This window comes from Miniopterus natalensis, chromosome 16, assembly GCF_054644295.1.
Source record: "Miniopterus natalensis isolate mMinNat1 chromosome 16, mMinNat1.hap1, whole genome shotgun sequence".
Classification (NCBI taxonomy): domain Eukaryota; kingdom Metazoa; phylum Chordata; class Mammalia; order Chiroptera; family Miniopteridae; genus Miniopterus; species Miniopterus natalensis.
In genome coordinates, this window is record NC_142096.1 from 44,052,325 (window position 1) to 44,068,926 (window position 16,602).

Genomic DNA, 16,602 nt, shown 5'->3' on the forward strand with positions numbered 1-16,602 from the left:
GCTCAGCGAAGCCTGGATGCGCAGGCGCGCGGCGTCCCGAGCCGGCGGGGGCCCGAGACCAGGGCGGGGCCGGCGTGCACGCGCCGTGTGGACGCAGAAAGGCGGCGCCGGCGTGAGGGCGCCCGTCGCAAGATGGCGACGGCCATGCTAGGCCCCGCGGCCGTGTGTGCGCAGCGGGCGGCGGTGGCGCGGCCCGGCCTGCAGACCCGGCGGCGGCGCTAGCCCGGCCCCGGCCTCTCCGTGACTGCTGCTTCCGCCTCGCCTCGCCCCGCCCCGCCCCGCCCCGCCCGGTATGGATCTGCCCATGGGCCCCGGCGCTGCGGGGCCCAGCAACGTCCCGGCCTTCCTGACCAAGCTGTGGACGCTCGTGAGCGACCCGGACACCGACGCGCTTATCTGCTGGAGCCCGGTGAGGGCAGACCCCTGCCTCGGCCGTCCGGTGTGGGGGCGGAGGGCCCAGAGGGAGGAAAAGCGGCCGAGGCCCTCTCCCCGCCCGCTCCTGTCCGCGCTAAGTTTGCCTGGGGGGCAGGGGTGCTTCCCTTTCCTGGGCTTTTGCTACCTGTTGGGCAGCTGCGGAGGTGGGTCTGTCCTTTGAACGGCACCCAGGTTCGCTAGTGAAAGTTGTGTCCAGGTGGCCTTCTCTGTTTTCCCAAATGAGTTACCAGTTGTGTGGTCGGCCGCTATTCGGGAAACATCAGGACTTAGCTCATGAGTCCGAGGGCGTTGCTCTCGTGCAAAAAGAAAAAGGAGCGAAAACAGAAAGTAAGACGTCGTGAAGTTAGGGTTGATCTCGAACTTGTGCCCAGATACCACAGCTGGGGTTCCAAGAGCAGCTTTACTTTTCGTTCCTCACTGGGCGTCTTTATTTACGTCCCTGTGCCCAGTTGCCTGGCAGCAGTCCTGTTTACATGGTCTGACCCTGCAAGACCGAACAGCTCCGGTCTGCAGAGGTAAATCAGAGACTGTCTGCAATTGTAGCTGAAAACCTGCTGTTCACATACTAGCTGTAACGTCGTGTCCCGGGAAGCTAGAGCCAAATCCCAGGGCAAATATGTGGCCTCTAAAAAGGCTCCCTAGTCGCGCCCTACCTCCTGAGAGCCGAAATGTGTGTGCCAGCAGGCAGGGCAGAGGTTCTCAGACTCTTTGAAGTGCTTCCCTTTCATAATCTTAAGCTCTTAGGACCAAACAAAAGTCTGGACTGGAGGCCTGGCTCTCTCACTCTTGGATTGTCTGCTGAAGCTCTGCTCTGCTTTGCCTGAAGAGTGTTTGGGAATAAAGAGACTAGAAATCATGTAGTGTTCCCATTGGAGACATTTTCTGTTGGCTCCAGTGCCATCTTTGTGCAGGTGTTCTCCATTCCCCAGTGCCTGTTTCTTAATTGGCGACACAAGTCCCAAAGAGCGTCTTGTTCTTTCCCACAGGCTGTCCCATCACCACCATCCCCTTGTTCTAGACCTTGAACTTTACTGACCAAGAGAAATGACCCCATGGTTTTCTCCTCATTTATTATTATGTTTATTTTAACGTAGCCATAGTCAGCTTTATTGAGTTGACCGTCCATCAGAAGGGCACATCATCTCTTCCTTTATCCTGCCTTACTCCTCCTCTTTCTTTCTCTGAACTCTCAGGGAACAGTCTTACCCAGTTCAGGGAGGGGCATCAGAGATACTCTGGGGTAGTCTGAGCTTAATTCAACTAGGATGATTTGTCCTGCCCCTTAATCTGCTTGCTGTTTGTGCTTATAGAGATTGTGAGACATGTAGGTGGAGCCCTACAGGCATACTTCCAGGACCCGCAGTCTGTAGTCTGGTCAAAGCCTTTGCGCAGGAAAGTCAGATAGCAATCAGGCCTGTGACAGCCTCCACTCACAGTGGCCACAGCAGCCCTAAACCCTGTTGGCCAGTTCTTCGTGGAGAGAAGAGCCAGCTGGAGCTGGAGCATTTAATCCTACCTGGTCTGTGTAGCTTGGGATCATGGCCAGGGTGAGGCACTCAGGGACAGTTTAAGGAGGTACTTCTTTTTAGATCCACCTATACTTGGAGGCCCTGCTTAAATTTTGGCCCCTGGTGTCTCTCGGGCCTCATCCTAGTCCCAGCCTGGTCAGTGCAGTTCTCCTCTTTGGAAGTAGGAATGACCCTAACAGTTGTGTGAGGCTGGGATAAATCCCAGAGTCTTAGTGACTGGAGGTCACCAAGGCCAGGGTCCAACCCAGGTGGTCCGTGTGAGTGCCAGTGGTCAGAGGGTCACTTGAGAGGCCAGGTCTCTGGTTGGAGAGTCTGGGGCAGAGTGGTCCCTGCAGTTAGGTCACCGTCTTCCCATGAGACCACTCAAAGAATTGGCCTGGGCACTCAGAGCTGGCCATGGACCGTTTTCCGAGCTCCCGTGGCAGGCAGGTCCACCCGTCCTTCCTGGCTCAGCCTGTTATGGCCCAAAAGCCTGCTGAGCCCATTCTCAGGCAACTGGCAGGACCCAGCAGGTCCTGGGGGCCCCGCCCTTGGTGATCTGGCACTTGACCCAAAGTGCTGAAGGAGTGCCCCAGGTTATGGCGCTCCAGGAGCAGAATGTGAGGTGCTCTGCAAGGCTGGAGGCTCCCTGTGCCTCCCTAAGCCCGAATGGTTGGCTGCGGTGATGACCAGTGAGCAGTATCACAGCTGTCCGTGTTAACTCCTTATGTGCAGCATGAGGCTGAGCTCTATGTGTATCAGTTCTATTCCATCCACAACCATGCAGGGAGGTGACAAATGGCCATTTTGTAAATAAGAAAACTGAGTTTCAAAGACATCAAGAAACTTAAAGTAAGAGCTAGACAATGGTTGAACCAATTCTGTTATATATACATATATGTGTGTGTATATATGTGTATATATGTATATTTCTCTCTGAAATATCTCTCTCTCTCTCTCTCTCTCTCTCTCTCTCTATATATATATATATATATATATATATATATATATATATATAGATTTCAGAGAGAGGAAGGGAGGGAGGGACAGAGAGAGAGAGAGAGAGAGAAATCAATGATGGGGGAATCATTGATCAGCTGCCTCCTGCACACCCCTTACCCTGAATTGAGCCACAACCTGGGCATGTGCCCTGACCAGGAATAGAACAGTGATCTCCTGGATCATAGGTTGATGCTCAACCACTGAGCCACGCCGGCTGGGCTTGTTGAAACCAATTCTGAAGTCAAAATTCTCTCTGCTGACATCCAGCCATTGCTTGCTGCCTGCCTTTGCCAGGAACTCCACGTCTCCTGATTGGAGACAGCCCACTAAGGCCCAGGGGTGAAAGCTCTGGCCTGACGCCAGCTGCTTTCTTAGCCCCCAGCCACACTTGGACTGACCACTACAGGGTTCACCGTCAGGGTTGTAGCACTTCTCTTTAACAATGCATTGGACATTGTGGTCAAACAATATGGCAAATAAACAAATGAAAAACATAAAGATTGGAAAGTAAGACATAAGACTGTCTCCATTCCTAGAAAACGTTGTCATTTAGAGAGAGGAAGGGAAAGGGAGAGGAAAACATCGATGCGAGAGCAAAACATTGGTCTGCTGTCTCCTGCATGCCCCCCACCAGAGACGGAGCCCACAACCTGAGCATGTGCCCTAACCAGGGACCGAACCAACAACCCTTTGGGACATGAGACAACACTCAACCAACTGAGGCACACTGGCCAGGGCACAGAGTTTATTCTTGTATTATTACTTATTAATTGTATTCTTTTCCATACAAACAACTATAAGCCTCCTTTGCCCCAGCCTGTATTTCTAAATACTAGTGATACACATTTAGAGTGGAAATGTTTACAAGAGTGTCAAAAACCACAAACTAGTAGTTGCCTTACCTATTGCTGTGTGAGCAGTGACCTGAAAGTGACTGCTCAAAACAACAAGCACACATTATCTCAGTTTCTGAGAGTCACTGACAGATTCTGGCTCAAGGTCTCTCATGAGGTTGCAGTCATCTCAAGACCCAGCTGTGGATGAGACCTACTTCCAAGTTCACTGCACTGCTTATTGGCAAGAGGCTTAATCCCTCACCATGTGGGACACTCCGGACTGCCAACAACAGGTCAACTTAGAGCAAGTAATCTAAGAGAGCCAGAGCCCAGAGTAGCTTTGCAGTGTGTTTTTTTGTTTGTTTTTAAATATGTCTTTATTAATTTCAGAGAGAGGGAGAGAGGGAGATAGAAACATCAATGATGAGAGTTTCATTGATGCTGCCTCCTGCACGCCCCCTACTGGGGATCGAGCTGGTAACCCGGGCACGTGCCCCAACGGGGACTCGAACCACTATCTCCTGGATCATAGGCCGATGCTCAACTCCTGAGCCACGCCAGCCAGGCTGCAGTGTGTTCTTGAGTGCCATCACATCTGCTGGATGCTACTTGTCACACAGAACAACCCAGCACATCATGGGAGGAGACAGTACAGGTGTGAACTAGAGGTAGGGGTCATTGGGGGTCAACTACAAAACACTGCTAAGAAAAATCAAAGACCCAGATAAGTGGAGAGAAGTGCCATGGTCATAAGCAGAGACTCAGTATTGGTAAGATGAGAATAGACTCCGCACAATCCCTGTGAACTCCTAGCAGGCATCTATACAGGTATTGAGAAGCTGATCTTAGAGTTTATATGAAAAAGCAAAGGACAGAGAATAGCCAAGCTTTTTTTCCCAAAGGAGAACAAAGTTGGTAGACTCACACCATGTGATTTCAAGACTTACTACAAAGCTGTAATAACCAATGCCGAGTGACGTTAGACAACTATAAATGGGACAGAGATAGACCTGTAAGAGCTAAAACTAATAAAACTTCTAGAAGGAAAAAACCCAGACACAAATGCTGATAGCACTTTTATTCATAACAGTCAAAACAGAACAGAACCGCAGTGGCCACCAACTGGTGACTGGATAACCAGACTGCAGTGCTACTCAGCAGCTTACCCATGCAACACTGGCTACCTCCCAAAAGCATTAGGCTCAGTGAAAGGTGCCAAACACAAAAGGCTATATACTCTGTGATTCCATTTACATGACATTCTGGAAAACTTAATACCATGGGTTCAAAAGTCTGATCAGTGGTGGCCTGGAGATGAGGGAGGGATTGACTGCAGAGGAACATAAGTGTAATTTGGGGGGTGATGGAAAATGTTTTCTATTCCTTGCTTGTGGTAAACAACTCTATGGCAAAATCATTTCACCTTCGTGATTAAAATGGTAAATGTGATGTAGGTTATATGTTCCCTTTTAGAAGTATTGGGGGGAGTACCTAATGGCCAGCTGTGTAGAGTTGCCCAGTTAACAGAGGTGGAGCTCAGCAGTCTGTCCTGGGAGCAAGGCAAGATGTGGTTTAAGTCATGGAGATGGATGGTAGATGTCACCTGGGGAGTGCCTTCATCAAGACTAAGGAGGAGGTTACAGCCCCAGAAGGAATTGTATTTTCTTCCCTCATCTCCCATCTGAGAGGATCTCCATGTCCTATGCCACAGACCTTCCCAGCAGTCCACCAAATGCCTGTTCTCTAAATGTGAGATCTACCTAAAGCAGTGCCTAGCAGGAAATGAAGTGACTATTAGGAAATAAAAATGACTTCTAAGCTTCCACCTTAAGAAAGTAAAAAAGCCCTGGCTGGGTGGCTCAGTTGGTTGGAGCCTCATCCTGTACACCAGAAGGTCACTGGTTCAATTCCCTTTCAGGCACATACTCAGGTTGCAAGTTCAGTCCCCAGTCCAGGTGTGTGTATGGAGAGCAGCCTGTTGATGTCTCTCTCATACCAATATTTCTCTCCCTCCTCCTCTCCCTCTCTGAAATCAATGGGAATGGATCCTTGGGTGAGGGGCATAAAAAACAACAACACAGGGCTCAGGGTCTATCTCCAAATCCATGTTTCTCCCCCCCCCCCTTCAAAACAAATCAACCAAAAAAATAAAAACTACATTTTGGGTAATGTAGTACTTCTAGATGATTTCCACCCTCCCCACCCCTAAGCTTGTTTTTGTTGTTTTTTGCTCATTTGTTTTGTGCCGGGGCTGGTCTGTTAAGTGAGGTCTATTTCCTCCTTCTTTGAACTCTTAGTTCACTGCCTCATGTTATACCAGCCTTTAGACTCTATAATTACTGCCTTACTGTCCTGTTGTTTTTGACAGTGCCCTAGGGCACAAATTGTTCAGCAATCTGATCCAAACTAAATTGGAGCAGTGGTAGTTTTTGAGGTCTCTGAGCCCAGGAGGGCTCTTAGTTGTCTCCTTTCTGTGTGAACAAGCTGGCCCTGGTTTAGCTTGTTACTCTTAATTTGGAGGACCTATTGTTTTCAAGAACACCCTTAGGCTTGAACTTTCTCACCCTCTGTTTCAAATAAAGTGAGTCCCCTTGGGGAGAGCTTTAGAGAGCTCTCTTCCTTTGGACTGCCTGTCCCCTGAGCCAACTCTCTGAACTACTACTCTGGGTGCTGGACAGGGCAGTAGCCTCTTGTCTTCTCAGCTTGCCTCTTGTGGCATGGATGCTCTGTCCTACCTGCTAGCTGAGTGAGGGTAATGGGAGCCCCAATATTCTCAGCCTGCCATGCCTTTGTTAGAGCCTCTATTCTATGGGTGGGGGCAAAATGAAGAAGGGGACCCCCAACCTCTTTGTTGCAATCCCCAGCCATTTCGCCTCTTCACCTTGGAGCTGGGTCAGATGAGAAATACTAGAAATGCTGTGCCCCGCCCCCTCATGAGATACAGTCAGCCTTGATTGGAAACTGAGGGGAGAGTAGTCCCCATCTTCTTGGCTATACCCCTCAAAGTGTAGTGTCAATCAAGGCAGATTGGTGTGACAAGGGGAGAGTGGGTTGTGGCTCAAATGCTAGACTCACTGTTCCTAAAGAGTTTTAGAAGATTTTCATAAATAAATGTTTTTCTGTTGTTATATGCCTTCGGGACAATTCCAAAGACTATGTTAATTTAATAAGCTATGCTTGCTTTACTTCGAAGTGGTTCAATGGGTCTGCTCACACTGCCATCCCAGAAGTGGAACTTGCTCCTTCATTTCCTAAGGCTAGTTTTGTTGGGTATAGAATTCTTGGTTGACAGGGGTTTTTTCCCCCTTTTACCACATTTATTTATTTATTTACTTATTTGTAGAAAAGCAAGCAAGAATTTATTGAGCACAGCAAAAACACACTAAGGACAGTGAAACAAAGAAGGGCATAGAAGAAGCAACAGGAGAGCCTAGGTTGGACTGCTTTGGCTCACTGAGAAGTCAGAAAAGGGGACCTTGGAGACATGTTCAGGGGGTTAGCCTGAAATGAGCTGCCACTGCCCAATGCTCCCCTGGTTGCAAGTCTTGTGGGGTCCCTTGGAGTTCAGGAAATACATGCTTGAGGGGGAAGGGAATAGCACAGGTGTGCTCCCTGGAGGGAGAGTGCTTCAGCACCTTTATTTTTTGTTGTTAATCCTCACCAGAGGATATTTTTTCTATTGAGTTTTGGGGTTTTTGGGGGGGTTTTTGTTTTGGTTTTTTTTTTTTAGAGAAAGAGAGGGAGGGAGGGAGGGAGGGAGGGAGGGAGGGAGGGAGGGAGGGAGGGAGGGAGGGAGGAAAGAGAGAAACATCACTGTAACAGAGACACATCAATTGGTTGCCTCCTGCACGGGCCTTGCCTGATGCAGGCATCAAAACTGCAATCTAGGTACATACCCTTGACTGGAAATTGAACCTGCAACCCTTCAGCATTTGGCCTGACACTCTAAAAACTGAGGCACACCAAGGCTCAGCACCTCTAATATAACCCCACTGCCTTCTGGCCTCCACTGTTGCTGGTAGAAACCAATTGTTGATCTTACTAAGGATTTCTTGTGCATGATGAGTCTATTCTGCTTTCCAGGTTCTCTCTTGATCTTTTGCTTTCTGCAGTTTGACTCTAAAGTGTCTAGGTGTGAATTTCTTTGAGTTTACGCTACTTGGAGTTTGTTTAGCTTCCTGAATATTTTTCAAATTTGGGGAGTATGGGGCCATTATTTCTTCAGATACTCTTTCTGACCCTTTTTCTCCTCTCCTGGGATGCCCATTATGCGTATGTTGGGGTTTGGTAGTGTCCCACGTGCTTCTGAGGATCTGTTCATTTTGTTTGTTTTTTCTTTCTGTTCCTCAGACTGGATAATCTCAACTGGAGTATCTTCATGTTTGCTGATTCCTTCTTCCTGCTCAGATCTTAAATCTGAGTTGCTATATTTTTTAACTTCAGAATTTCGTATTGGTTCATTTTTATTTGTTTTGTTTCTCTATTCTGTGAGATACTGTCATGCTTTCCTTTATTTCTTTAGATACAGTTTTGTTTAGTTCTTTGAAAACATGTGAAATAGCTGACTTAAAGTCTTTGTCTAGTAAGTCAAACATCTGAGCTTCCTTAGGGACAGTTTCTATTGATTGCTTTTTTTCCTTGTGTATGGGCCATACCATGTTTCTTTGCATGTCTCATAATTTTTTGTTGAAAACTAGACTTTTAATTAGCATAATGTGGCATATATTAAACTCTAGATATCAGATCCCGCCCCCCCTTTTATCCCTAGGATTTATTGCTGTTGCTGTTTCTTGTAGCTGTTGCGATTTGACTTTTCTGAACTAAATCTGGACTGTACTTTGTTTTTGTTTTGTTAATCCTCACCCAAGGATGTTTTTTCCATTGATTTCTTAGAGAGAGTGGAAGGGAAGGGGAGACACAGAGAGAGAGAAACATCAGTGGTTGCCTCTCCACATGCCCTGACCTGGCCAGGATTGAGCCTGCAACCCAGGTACATGCCCTTGACCAGGAATCAAACCTGAGACTCTTCAGTCCATGGGCCGATGCACCTAACTCCTGAGCCAAACCGACTAGGGAAATCTGCACCTTTTATATTCTTTGTTTGTGACCACTGAAGTCCTTGTTCACTTACCTTAGTGGTCAGGTAGTGAAGGGGACAGAAATTTCCTTTAGGAACCAGTAAATCTTCCAGTGTCTGATAAGGGACTCTGGGTATGTGTTGCGGGCATGCCTTCAACACTCAGCCAGGCAGTTGACAACTCCATCCTCTTCTTCCTGCTTATGCAGAGTCTCCAGATCAGCCAGAGGTGAGAGCTTAGGGCTTTCTAGGGTGTTCCCTGAGTGTGCACACAGCCCTAAACATGCATGTGGCTTCTGCAGCTTTTCAAAGTTCTCTTGGTATCTCTACCCTGCTCTTCCTTTTTTTTTTAACATATTTTTATTGATTTCAGAGAGGAAAGGAGAAATAGAAACATCAATGATGAGTCGTTGATTGACTGCCTCCTGCACTCCCCATGCTGGGGTTCAAGCCCACCCCCCAGGCATGTGCCCTGACCAGGAATCAAACCTTGATCTCCTGGATCCTAGGTTGATGCTCAACCACTGGGCCCCAGCTCTTCCTTGTAAGTTTTCTGGTGAGCCTATTTGTTATCCACTGTCTTAGGCAGCCACAAGGTTTTAAAATTAGATATCTCTCCCTCGCCGGTTTGCTCAGTGGGTAGAACGTCGACCTGCAGACTGAAGGTTTCTGGGTTCGATTCCAGCCAAGGGCATTTACCTCGGTTGCAGGCTTGGCCCCAGTGGGGGCATGTGCAGGAGGCAACCAATGTGTCTCTCTCACATTGATGTTTCTCTCTCTCCCACACTCTCTGAAAAGCAATGGAACCCTTGCTGGTTTGGCTCAGTGGTTAGAGCATCATCGGCCTGCAGACTGAAGGGTCCCAGGTTCAATTCCGGCCAAGGGCACATACCTCCATGGCAGGCTTGATCCCTGGGGCATATGCAGGAGGTAACCGATCAATGTATCTCTCTCCCATTCTTTTTTTCTATCTCTTCCTCTCCCTTTCTCTCTCTGAAATCAATAAAGACATATTTTTAAAAAGAAAAGAAAGGGAAGGGGAAAGAGGAAGGGAAAGGAAAAAGAAAAGAGAAAAGGAAAGGGAAAGGGAAAGGAATGCTCCAGTCCTGGATTAACACTGCAGGGATCATTCTGGCTTTTCCCTGCCAGTATCTTTAACTCCTTTCCCCAACACAGGGAGCCTGCCCCGTGTCCTTAATACATTCACGGGGTTGCATGTCCGCACCCTGACACCCCTTGTGGAAAGAAATGGAAGAAGCAAGTAGTGTAGGGATTTTGTATAGTCTGTTTCTCATCTCAGATGCCAAGATGAAAATGAAATTGCATGTCTGAGCACACTGTTTTTTCCTCCAGAATAACTGAAATAAGGTTCCCATTTTCTTGACTGCCTTAATTTGGGGTCTTAGCTGTTCTTAGGGTAAATTTGCTTATTAAAGCTAAAGTGGGATTCCCCTAAAGAATGGGCCTGAAGGGCTGTGGTGTTTCATGAATGTAAACTTGGCTTGGGGAAGCTCCAGGACCCTGGGGTGGGGGCTCCCTGACTGTGATGAGGCTCCTCACCCTTCTCCAGCCCTACGGATCCCAGGGCCTCAGCCCCACAGGATATGAGTGTGACTCCACCCGCATGTCTCCTGGCAGAGTGGGAACAGCTTCCATGTGTACGACCAGGGCCAGTTTGCCAAGGAGGTGCTGCCCAAGTACTTCAAGCACAACAACATGGCCAGCTTCGTGCGGCAGCTTAACATGTGTGAGTGCCCCGCCCTCTGGGTTTCATGGTGGGGCAGCAGGATGCCAGCACAGTGACCCTGCCTGTGGTGAAGGACAGAGCCACCAGGTTTTGATCCCTGATCCCCAGGCTGGGGTAGGTGTCCTCTTCCCCAGGGAAAACAGTCCTCATGGGACTGAACCTGAGGTCCCAGGGAAAAGTTCACGAAGCCTCAGCCAGCCACGGCCACATCTGTGTGGGGACATGGGGTCTCTTAGACCCAGACTGCCCAGCTCCTGCAGGCAGGGACTCTGAGATGACAGTGCTGAGTGTGAGGGGAGCCTCCCTTCATCCACCAGTGGGGCTTGACTGGGCTAGAGTGGGGGGGTCTGGTCCCCAGTCCTGAGGCAGTGCTGCCCTTGCCCCATCATGTGCAGATGGCTTCCGGAAGGTGGTGCACATTGAGCAGGGTGGCCTGGTCAAGCCAGAGAGGGACGACACTGAGTTTCAGCATCCATGCTTCCTGCGTGGACAGGAACAGCTCCTTGAGAACATCAAGAGGAAGGTGACCAGCGTAAGTAGCAGCCTTCCCATCCCCAAATCCTCCGGCCTCACTGCACCAAGCCCTCTTCCTAATGGCCCCCTCCAGGCTGCAGCCCCTTTGCCCTTTCCCCCATGTCCCAGACCACCTCTTCTGGGGCGGCCATCATAGTGACCCTTCTATGTGGACCCAGGTGTCCACCCTGAAGAGCGAGGACATAAAGATTCACCAGGACAGTGTCACCAAGCTGCTGACCGATGTGCAGCTGATGAAGGGGAAGCAGGAGAGCATGGACTCCAAGCTGCTGGCCATGAAGCAGTAGGTCGCATGGCGGGGGGGTGGGGATAGACAGGCAGGGCAAAGGCAAGGGTGAGACACTGACAGCAGGCCACTGTGTCCTGGGCCTCTCCCCACCTCCTGCAGTATGTGTGGCAGGTGCTTTCGGTGCTCTCAGGTCTTTTGTTCCCCAAACACAGAATTAGGTTTGGACTTGCATACCCTCAGGCCCCTGCCTGGCCATTCTCTTCCCAGGAGGTGGGGTCTGACCAGTTCTTGCAGCAGCACGCAGAGCTGTGCTCCTCCGAGCACTAGCCACATTCTTGGGCTGCTCACACCAGCCCTCCAGGCTCCCCCTGTAGGCCAGGGTGGCCAGGCCCCTCCTGCTGGCTCCCGCTGTCCCTGGCATCACTCAGCACAGGTGTCACCTCTCCTGCCTATCCCCACCTCAGTCCTAGGGAACAAGCAGCAGGTGCTTTCTGGAACCCCTGCTACTGGCACATGTCTGATAACCATATAACCAGCCTTGTGCTACCCCCTCAGCCAAGATCCCCAGGAAGGCCAGCTTGCCTCATGCATGAGGGTCCTGGGAACCTCAGGAATTCAGCCTGGGGTGGCTGTCCTTGGCTCAGGGTAACCTCAGAGCTGCTCAGGGGAAGGTCCTTGTGACCCATGTCATGGAAGTGGCTCCTGGGCTCTAATTCTCTTCACATTGGGTGCCAGGTGAGCTTGGCCTTCCAGACATGGGTACCTCTCTAAGTGAGGCCAAAAGGATCAACTCTGTCAAGAAGACATGGGGGGGGGGCTTGGCAGGGCTTCCTTACCAGAAGGGCAGACCTGCTCACAGCCCCGCTCACCTGGTTGGGGGGATATGCTCCAGTGACCATTCTCTGAGGCCACCTCTGAGCTGCTTTCAGGTTCTAAGGGTGGTAGTGCCAGCAAGCCCTGGCCTGCACCCTAGTCCTATCACATAGCCAGTCCTTGTCCATAGTGGGGACAACCTAGCAATATGTGGTCACCAACAGCCCTGCACCTGCCCAGGTTGGGGTGGTGTGTTTGTGAAGCCCCTCCAACCTGGTGCTCCTGGAATCTGGCCCCACCAACTGCACCCTGGTCTGTTGCAGCGAGAATGAGGCCCTATGGCGGGAGGTGGCCAGCCTGCGGCAGAAGCACGCCCAGCAGCAGAAAGTCGTCAACAAGGTATGAGGCGGGCCAGCAGAGCACCAGTGGTCCTCATCCTCAGCTCTGCTAACTGTGCTTTTCCCCCCACAGCTTATCCAGTTTCTCATCTCGCTGGTGCAGTCGAATCGGATCCTGGGGGTGAAGAGAAAGATGTGAGGCGTTGTGGGTGCCCAATCCTCAGAACTGGGTCACGGGTGCCACCAGGGCCAGGAGGCAGCTAACCCCACCCTTCCCCACAGCCCCCTGATGCTGAATGACAGTGGCTCAGCACATTCCTTGCCCAAGTACAGCCGGCAGTATTCCCTGGAGCCCATCCAAGGCTCTGGTCCTTACTCGGTAAGCTCTAGGCCCAGTGGGCCTGGCTGGGTGGGATGGGTGCTGCCTCAGCACCAGCCACATGTGTCACCTCCTTTGATGGCAGGCTCCATCTCCGGCCTACAGCAGCTCCAGCCTCTACTCCCCAGATACCATTTCCAGCTCTGGACCCATCATCTCTGACATCACTGAGTTGGCTCCCGGCAGCCCCTTGGCCTCCCCCTCCAGGAGCATAGATGAGCGGTGGGGACCACATCATCTCCCAGGTGGTCAGAAGAGGGCTTTGTTCCACCGAGGTGCCTGCTAATGTGTGTCCCCCCACCTGCAGGTCCTTGTCGAGCAGCCCCCTGGTGCGAGTCAAGGAAGAACCTCCTAGTCCTCCTCGGAGCCCCCAGGTGGAGGAGGCGAGTCCCAGGCGCCTGTCCTCAGTTGTGGAGACTCCCCTGTCCCCAGCTGCCCTCATTGACTCCATTCTGGGGGAGAGTGAGCCTGCCCCCACTGCCTCAGCCACACCCCTCACAGATGCGGAGGCCCAGCCTCCCTCCACCCCACCCACCTCCTCGGCCCCTGAGAAGTGCCTCAGCGTAGCCTGCCTGGACAAGTGAGTGCTGCCCTTCACCACAGCCTGGACCTCTAGCTAGGACTGTCCTGGAGGGCTGAGTACAGGCTCTACAGACTTGGTCTTGAGCTCAGAGCTTTGGTTTGGGGAGGGAGGTGGAGACCAACCAGGCTGCCTCACAGCCTTTTCACTGCAGGAGTCAAGGGTGGTGTGATCTGTTGCACCTGCTCTCTGGGCCACCCTGGCTGCAGCTGTCACCTGGTCCTGCTGCCCAGCAGAGGCCCTGCCCCCAGAAGCCGGGTGCATAAGGGCAGGGGTTACGGCACCCGCCGGGCCCCTGCCTGCAATGGGGGCTCTTGTCTTTGTATCTTGCAGTTTGGCTCGCACTCCACAGATGTCTGGGGTCGCCCGCCTCTTCCCTTACCCCTCCTCCTCTCTGCATGGCCGATTCCAGCCAGGGTTAGCGCTGTCCCCCATGGGGAGGGAGGAGGGCTCTGCCAGAGCTCGGGCCCCTCCCCAGCAGTGGACCACTTGGTCCTGACTGGTGAACAGGTGTCCTGGGCCCTCTGCAGGGGGCATGGTTCCCCCAGACTCTGGGGCCCAGGCCAGTGCCCCAAGTCACTGACTGACAGGGAGAGGTCTCCCAGCCTGGCATGGCTGTTATTATGGTCAGGGTCCCTACTGCTGTATAGACTGGCTTTTTCTCCATGTGGGGCTGGCCCCATGGGAACCTCCAGGAGCCGGCCTGGACACTCAGACAATGTCACAGGTGCGCCCCATGGCCCAGGACATTCTCAGTCACAGCCACCAGACCTGGGTGTCTTTCCCACATGCACCAGGGGAGAGACCAGCCCACCACACACTGAGCACAGCTCCCTTCCCCATCCCTACTATCTTCCAGTGCAAAGGCAAGACCTCCCCAAGCCTGAAAAACTGCCCTCAGCCTGTTCTGAGCACCGAACCCTTTTGGGCAGCTTTAAGTGCTGCCAGAGGCCTTACAGGGCCTGGCAGTGACAGGATCTCAGCCAGCATGGCCCAAGCCACTCTCCCCCCAGTGGCTAGGCTTCCAGGCCCTGTCCACACACATACACACTGCCCCTATGGCCCCAAGCAGGGATGGGTGTGGCTGAGGGGAGCCCTTTGGCAGGAGGATAGTGGCTACAGGGGAAGGTGTCTGGGTGGGGGTGTCTGGGGCAGTGCCTCAGCTACCCCACTCACTCTGGCTAGGGCCGAGCTCAGTGAGCACTTGGACACCATGGACTCCAACCTGGACAACCTTCAGACCATGCTGACAAGCCACGGCTTCAGCGTGGACACCAGTGCCCTGCTAGATGTGAGTCCTGCCCCCGTCCCCCTCCCACCCTGCTCATAAGCACCGCTTGACTCTCCTCCTCTCTTGCAGCTGTTCAGCCCCTCGGTGACAGTGCCAGACATGAACCTGCCCGACCTGGACAGCAGCCTGGCCAGTGTGTGTAGAATGAGGGGTGAGGGGGGTGAGGGGAGGTGATGAGCGGGACAAGCAGGAACCCTTACTGCCCTCCTGTCCCAGCAGATCCAGGAGCTCCTTTCTCCCCAGGATCCCCCCAGGTCTCTTGAGGCAGAGAACAGTAGCCCTGACTCAGGTGAGCAAGCCCCACCTGCCTGTCCCCCCATCCCCTCCAGTCCCCTCCTGCCAGCACCCTAACCTGGTCCCACCCCCCAGGAAAACAGCTGGTGCACTACACGGCACAACCCCTGTTCCTGATGGACCCAGGCCCCATGGACATGGGGAGCAGCGACCTGCCTGTGCTCTTTGAGCTAGGGGAGGGCTCCTACTTCTCAGAGGGGGATGACTATGCAGACGACCCCACCATCTCCCTGCTGACAGGCTCCGAGCCCCCCAAAGCCAAGGACCCAACTGTCTCCTAGAGGACCCATGAGGAGGGCCAGTTGGCCTCTGTCAGCAGTGAGGGCCCCAGCCCCGCATGACATGACTTGCTTGGGGCTTCACAGCCACGCCGAATTGACCAATACTGTGGGCTTTCACAAATTGTATTTTTGGTTTTTACATGAGTCCTCCTTTCCCCCTCCATAGAAATAAACATATAGCTATATGTATACATATATATATATGTATGTGTGTATATATACATATATATATATGTAGACAAACGGACAAGACAGGCAGAGATCTATAAAGGACAGGCTCTACACTGGCCTCCTGTGTCTACTTCCTCCCAGGGTACAGTGAGGAGGGGCCCAGGGTGCACCTGTGCCCACCTGACTCCACACATGTGCACTCATAATTATTAAAGGACCAGGGAGGGGTCAGTGGGGCTGCAGGATCCCTCTTCCCCACACCTCCCCAGTAGGAGCCCATGTGAGACACAGCTTGTCTTCCCAGCAGAGCATTCACAAGGTGCTAGGCCAGGTTTGGGACGGGAGCGGTTCTGGCCAAAGAGAAAGGGATTGCAGCCCTGCCTTCTGGGTCTGTCTCCCAAGCTCTGCCAGCCAAGGAGTGGGGGAGACACAGTCTGCCTGACACCTAGCACCCCCAGGAGTTTCCCTCAGTGCTCACCATCCTCCTTGGGCAGGGGCCAGGAGATACTACCTCATTCTGGGCTCCAAGGGGCACCCCCCAAGTAGACCCTTTCCCTCCAACACCTCCATGGCTCAAGGGAGGTGAGGACTTAAAGAGTTGGGCAGATTCTGGTTGGGGCAGGGGTGGCACAGCTGACACCACCACCCAGGCATCTCAGACACAGCCCCTGTGGGGGCCATAGCTGCAAATCAGGGCATACCTGGCCTGGCATAGCCCCAGGCTTTTCAATCCTGAAAGCAGACCCACAACAATAAGGTGGGAACAGGCCCAGGGCTGCCTCCCACCCCACCCCCATCAGGCCTGGCAGGTGGCAGAGTCTGGGAACAGCATCCTGAGGGCTGCACCATGGGAACTACCCAGCCCCAGGGTCTCCCACTCAGGTCAGTATAGACAGTTGCTCCAGAGGCACCCATGCCCCTGCCTCTCTCTGGATGTATCCACTAATGAGAGGGAGACCCCAGGCAAGGATTGGTGTTGATACTTGACCCTCTAACCTGCCCTAGCCTCCAACCCCTGCCCAAGCCAAGGTCTGCTTCTAGGAAGACTAGGCACCTATTTCTGAGCCACACACCCCCATGTAGGATT

At 52.4% G+C, this 16,602-nt stretch overlaps 1 protein-coding gene across 2 annotated transcripts; it reads left to right on the forward strand.

Annotated features, from left to right (window-relative positions):
* Positions 1-140: 140 nt before the first annotated feature.
* HSF1 (heat shock transcription factor 1) lies at positions 141-15,541 on the forward strand. 2 transcript variants are annotated; one of them, XM_016216629.2, is made up of 14 exons: positions 141-409; positions 10,497-10,605; positions 11,001-11,137; positions 11,298-11,422; positions 12,505-12,580; positions 12,653-12,714; positions 12,802-12,898; positions 12,984-13,120; positions 13,206-13,478; positions 13,812-13,895; positions 14,664-14,769; positions 14,839-14,904; positions 14,989-15,058; positions 15,139-15,541. In XM_016216629.2, the coding sequence occupies exons 1-14, from the start codon at positions 293-295 to the stop codon at positions 15,342-15,344; spliced, it is 1,665 nt and encodes a 554-aa protein (XP_016072115.2). In that variant the 5' UTR covers positions 141-292; the 3' UTR covers positions 15,345-15,541. The 2 variants fall into 2 exon arrangements, with proteins under 2 accessions (XP_016072115.2, XP_016072116.2); XM_016216630.2 differs by lacking the exon at positions 13,812-13,895 and having other exon boundaries at positions 144-409.
* Positions 15,542-16,602: the final 1,061 nt, after the last annotated feature.

Coding starts and splice junctions, on each gene's coding strand:
- HSF1 (XM_016216629.2), top strand. CDS start 293: ATGGATCTGCCCATGGGCCCCGGCGCTGCGGGGCCCAGCAACGTCCCG. Junction 12,581..12,652: donor AGCAGAAAGTCGTCAACAAG/GTATGAGGCGGG, acceptor TTCCCCCCACAG/CTTATCCAGTTTCTCATCTC. Junction 12,715..12,801: donor CTGGGGGTGAAGAGAAAGAT/GTGAGGCGTTGT, acceptor CCTTCCCCACAG/CCCCCTGATGCTGAATGACA.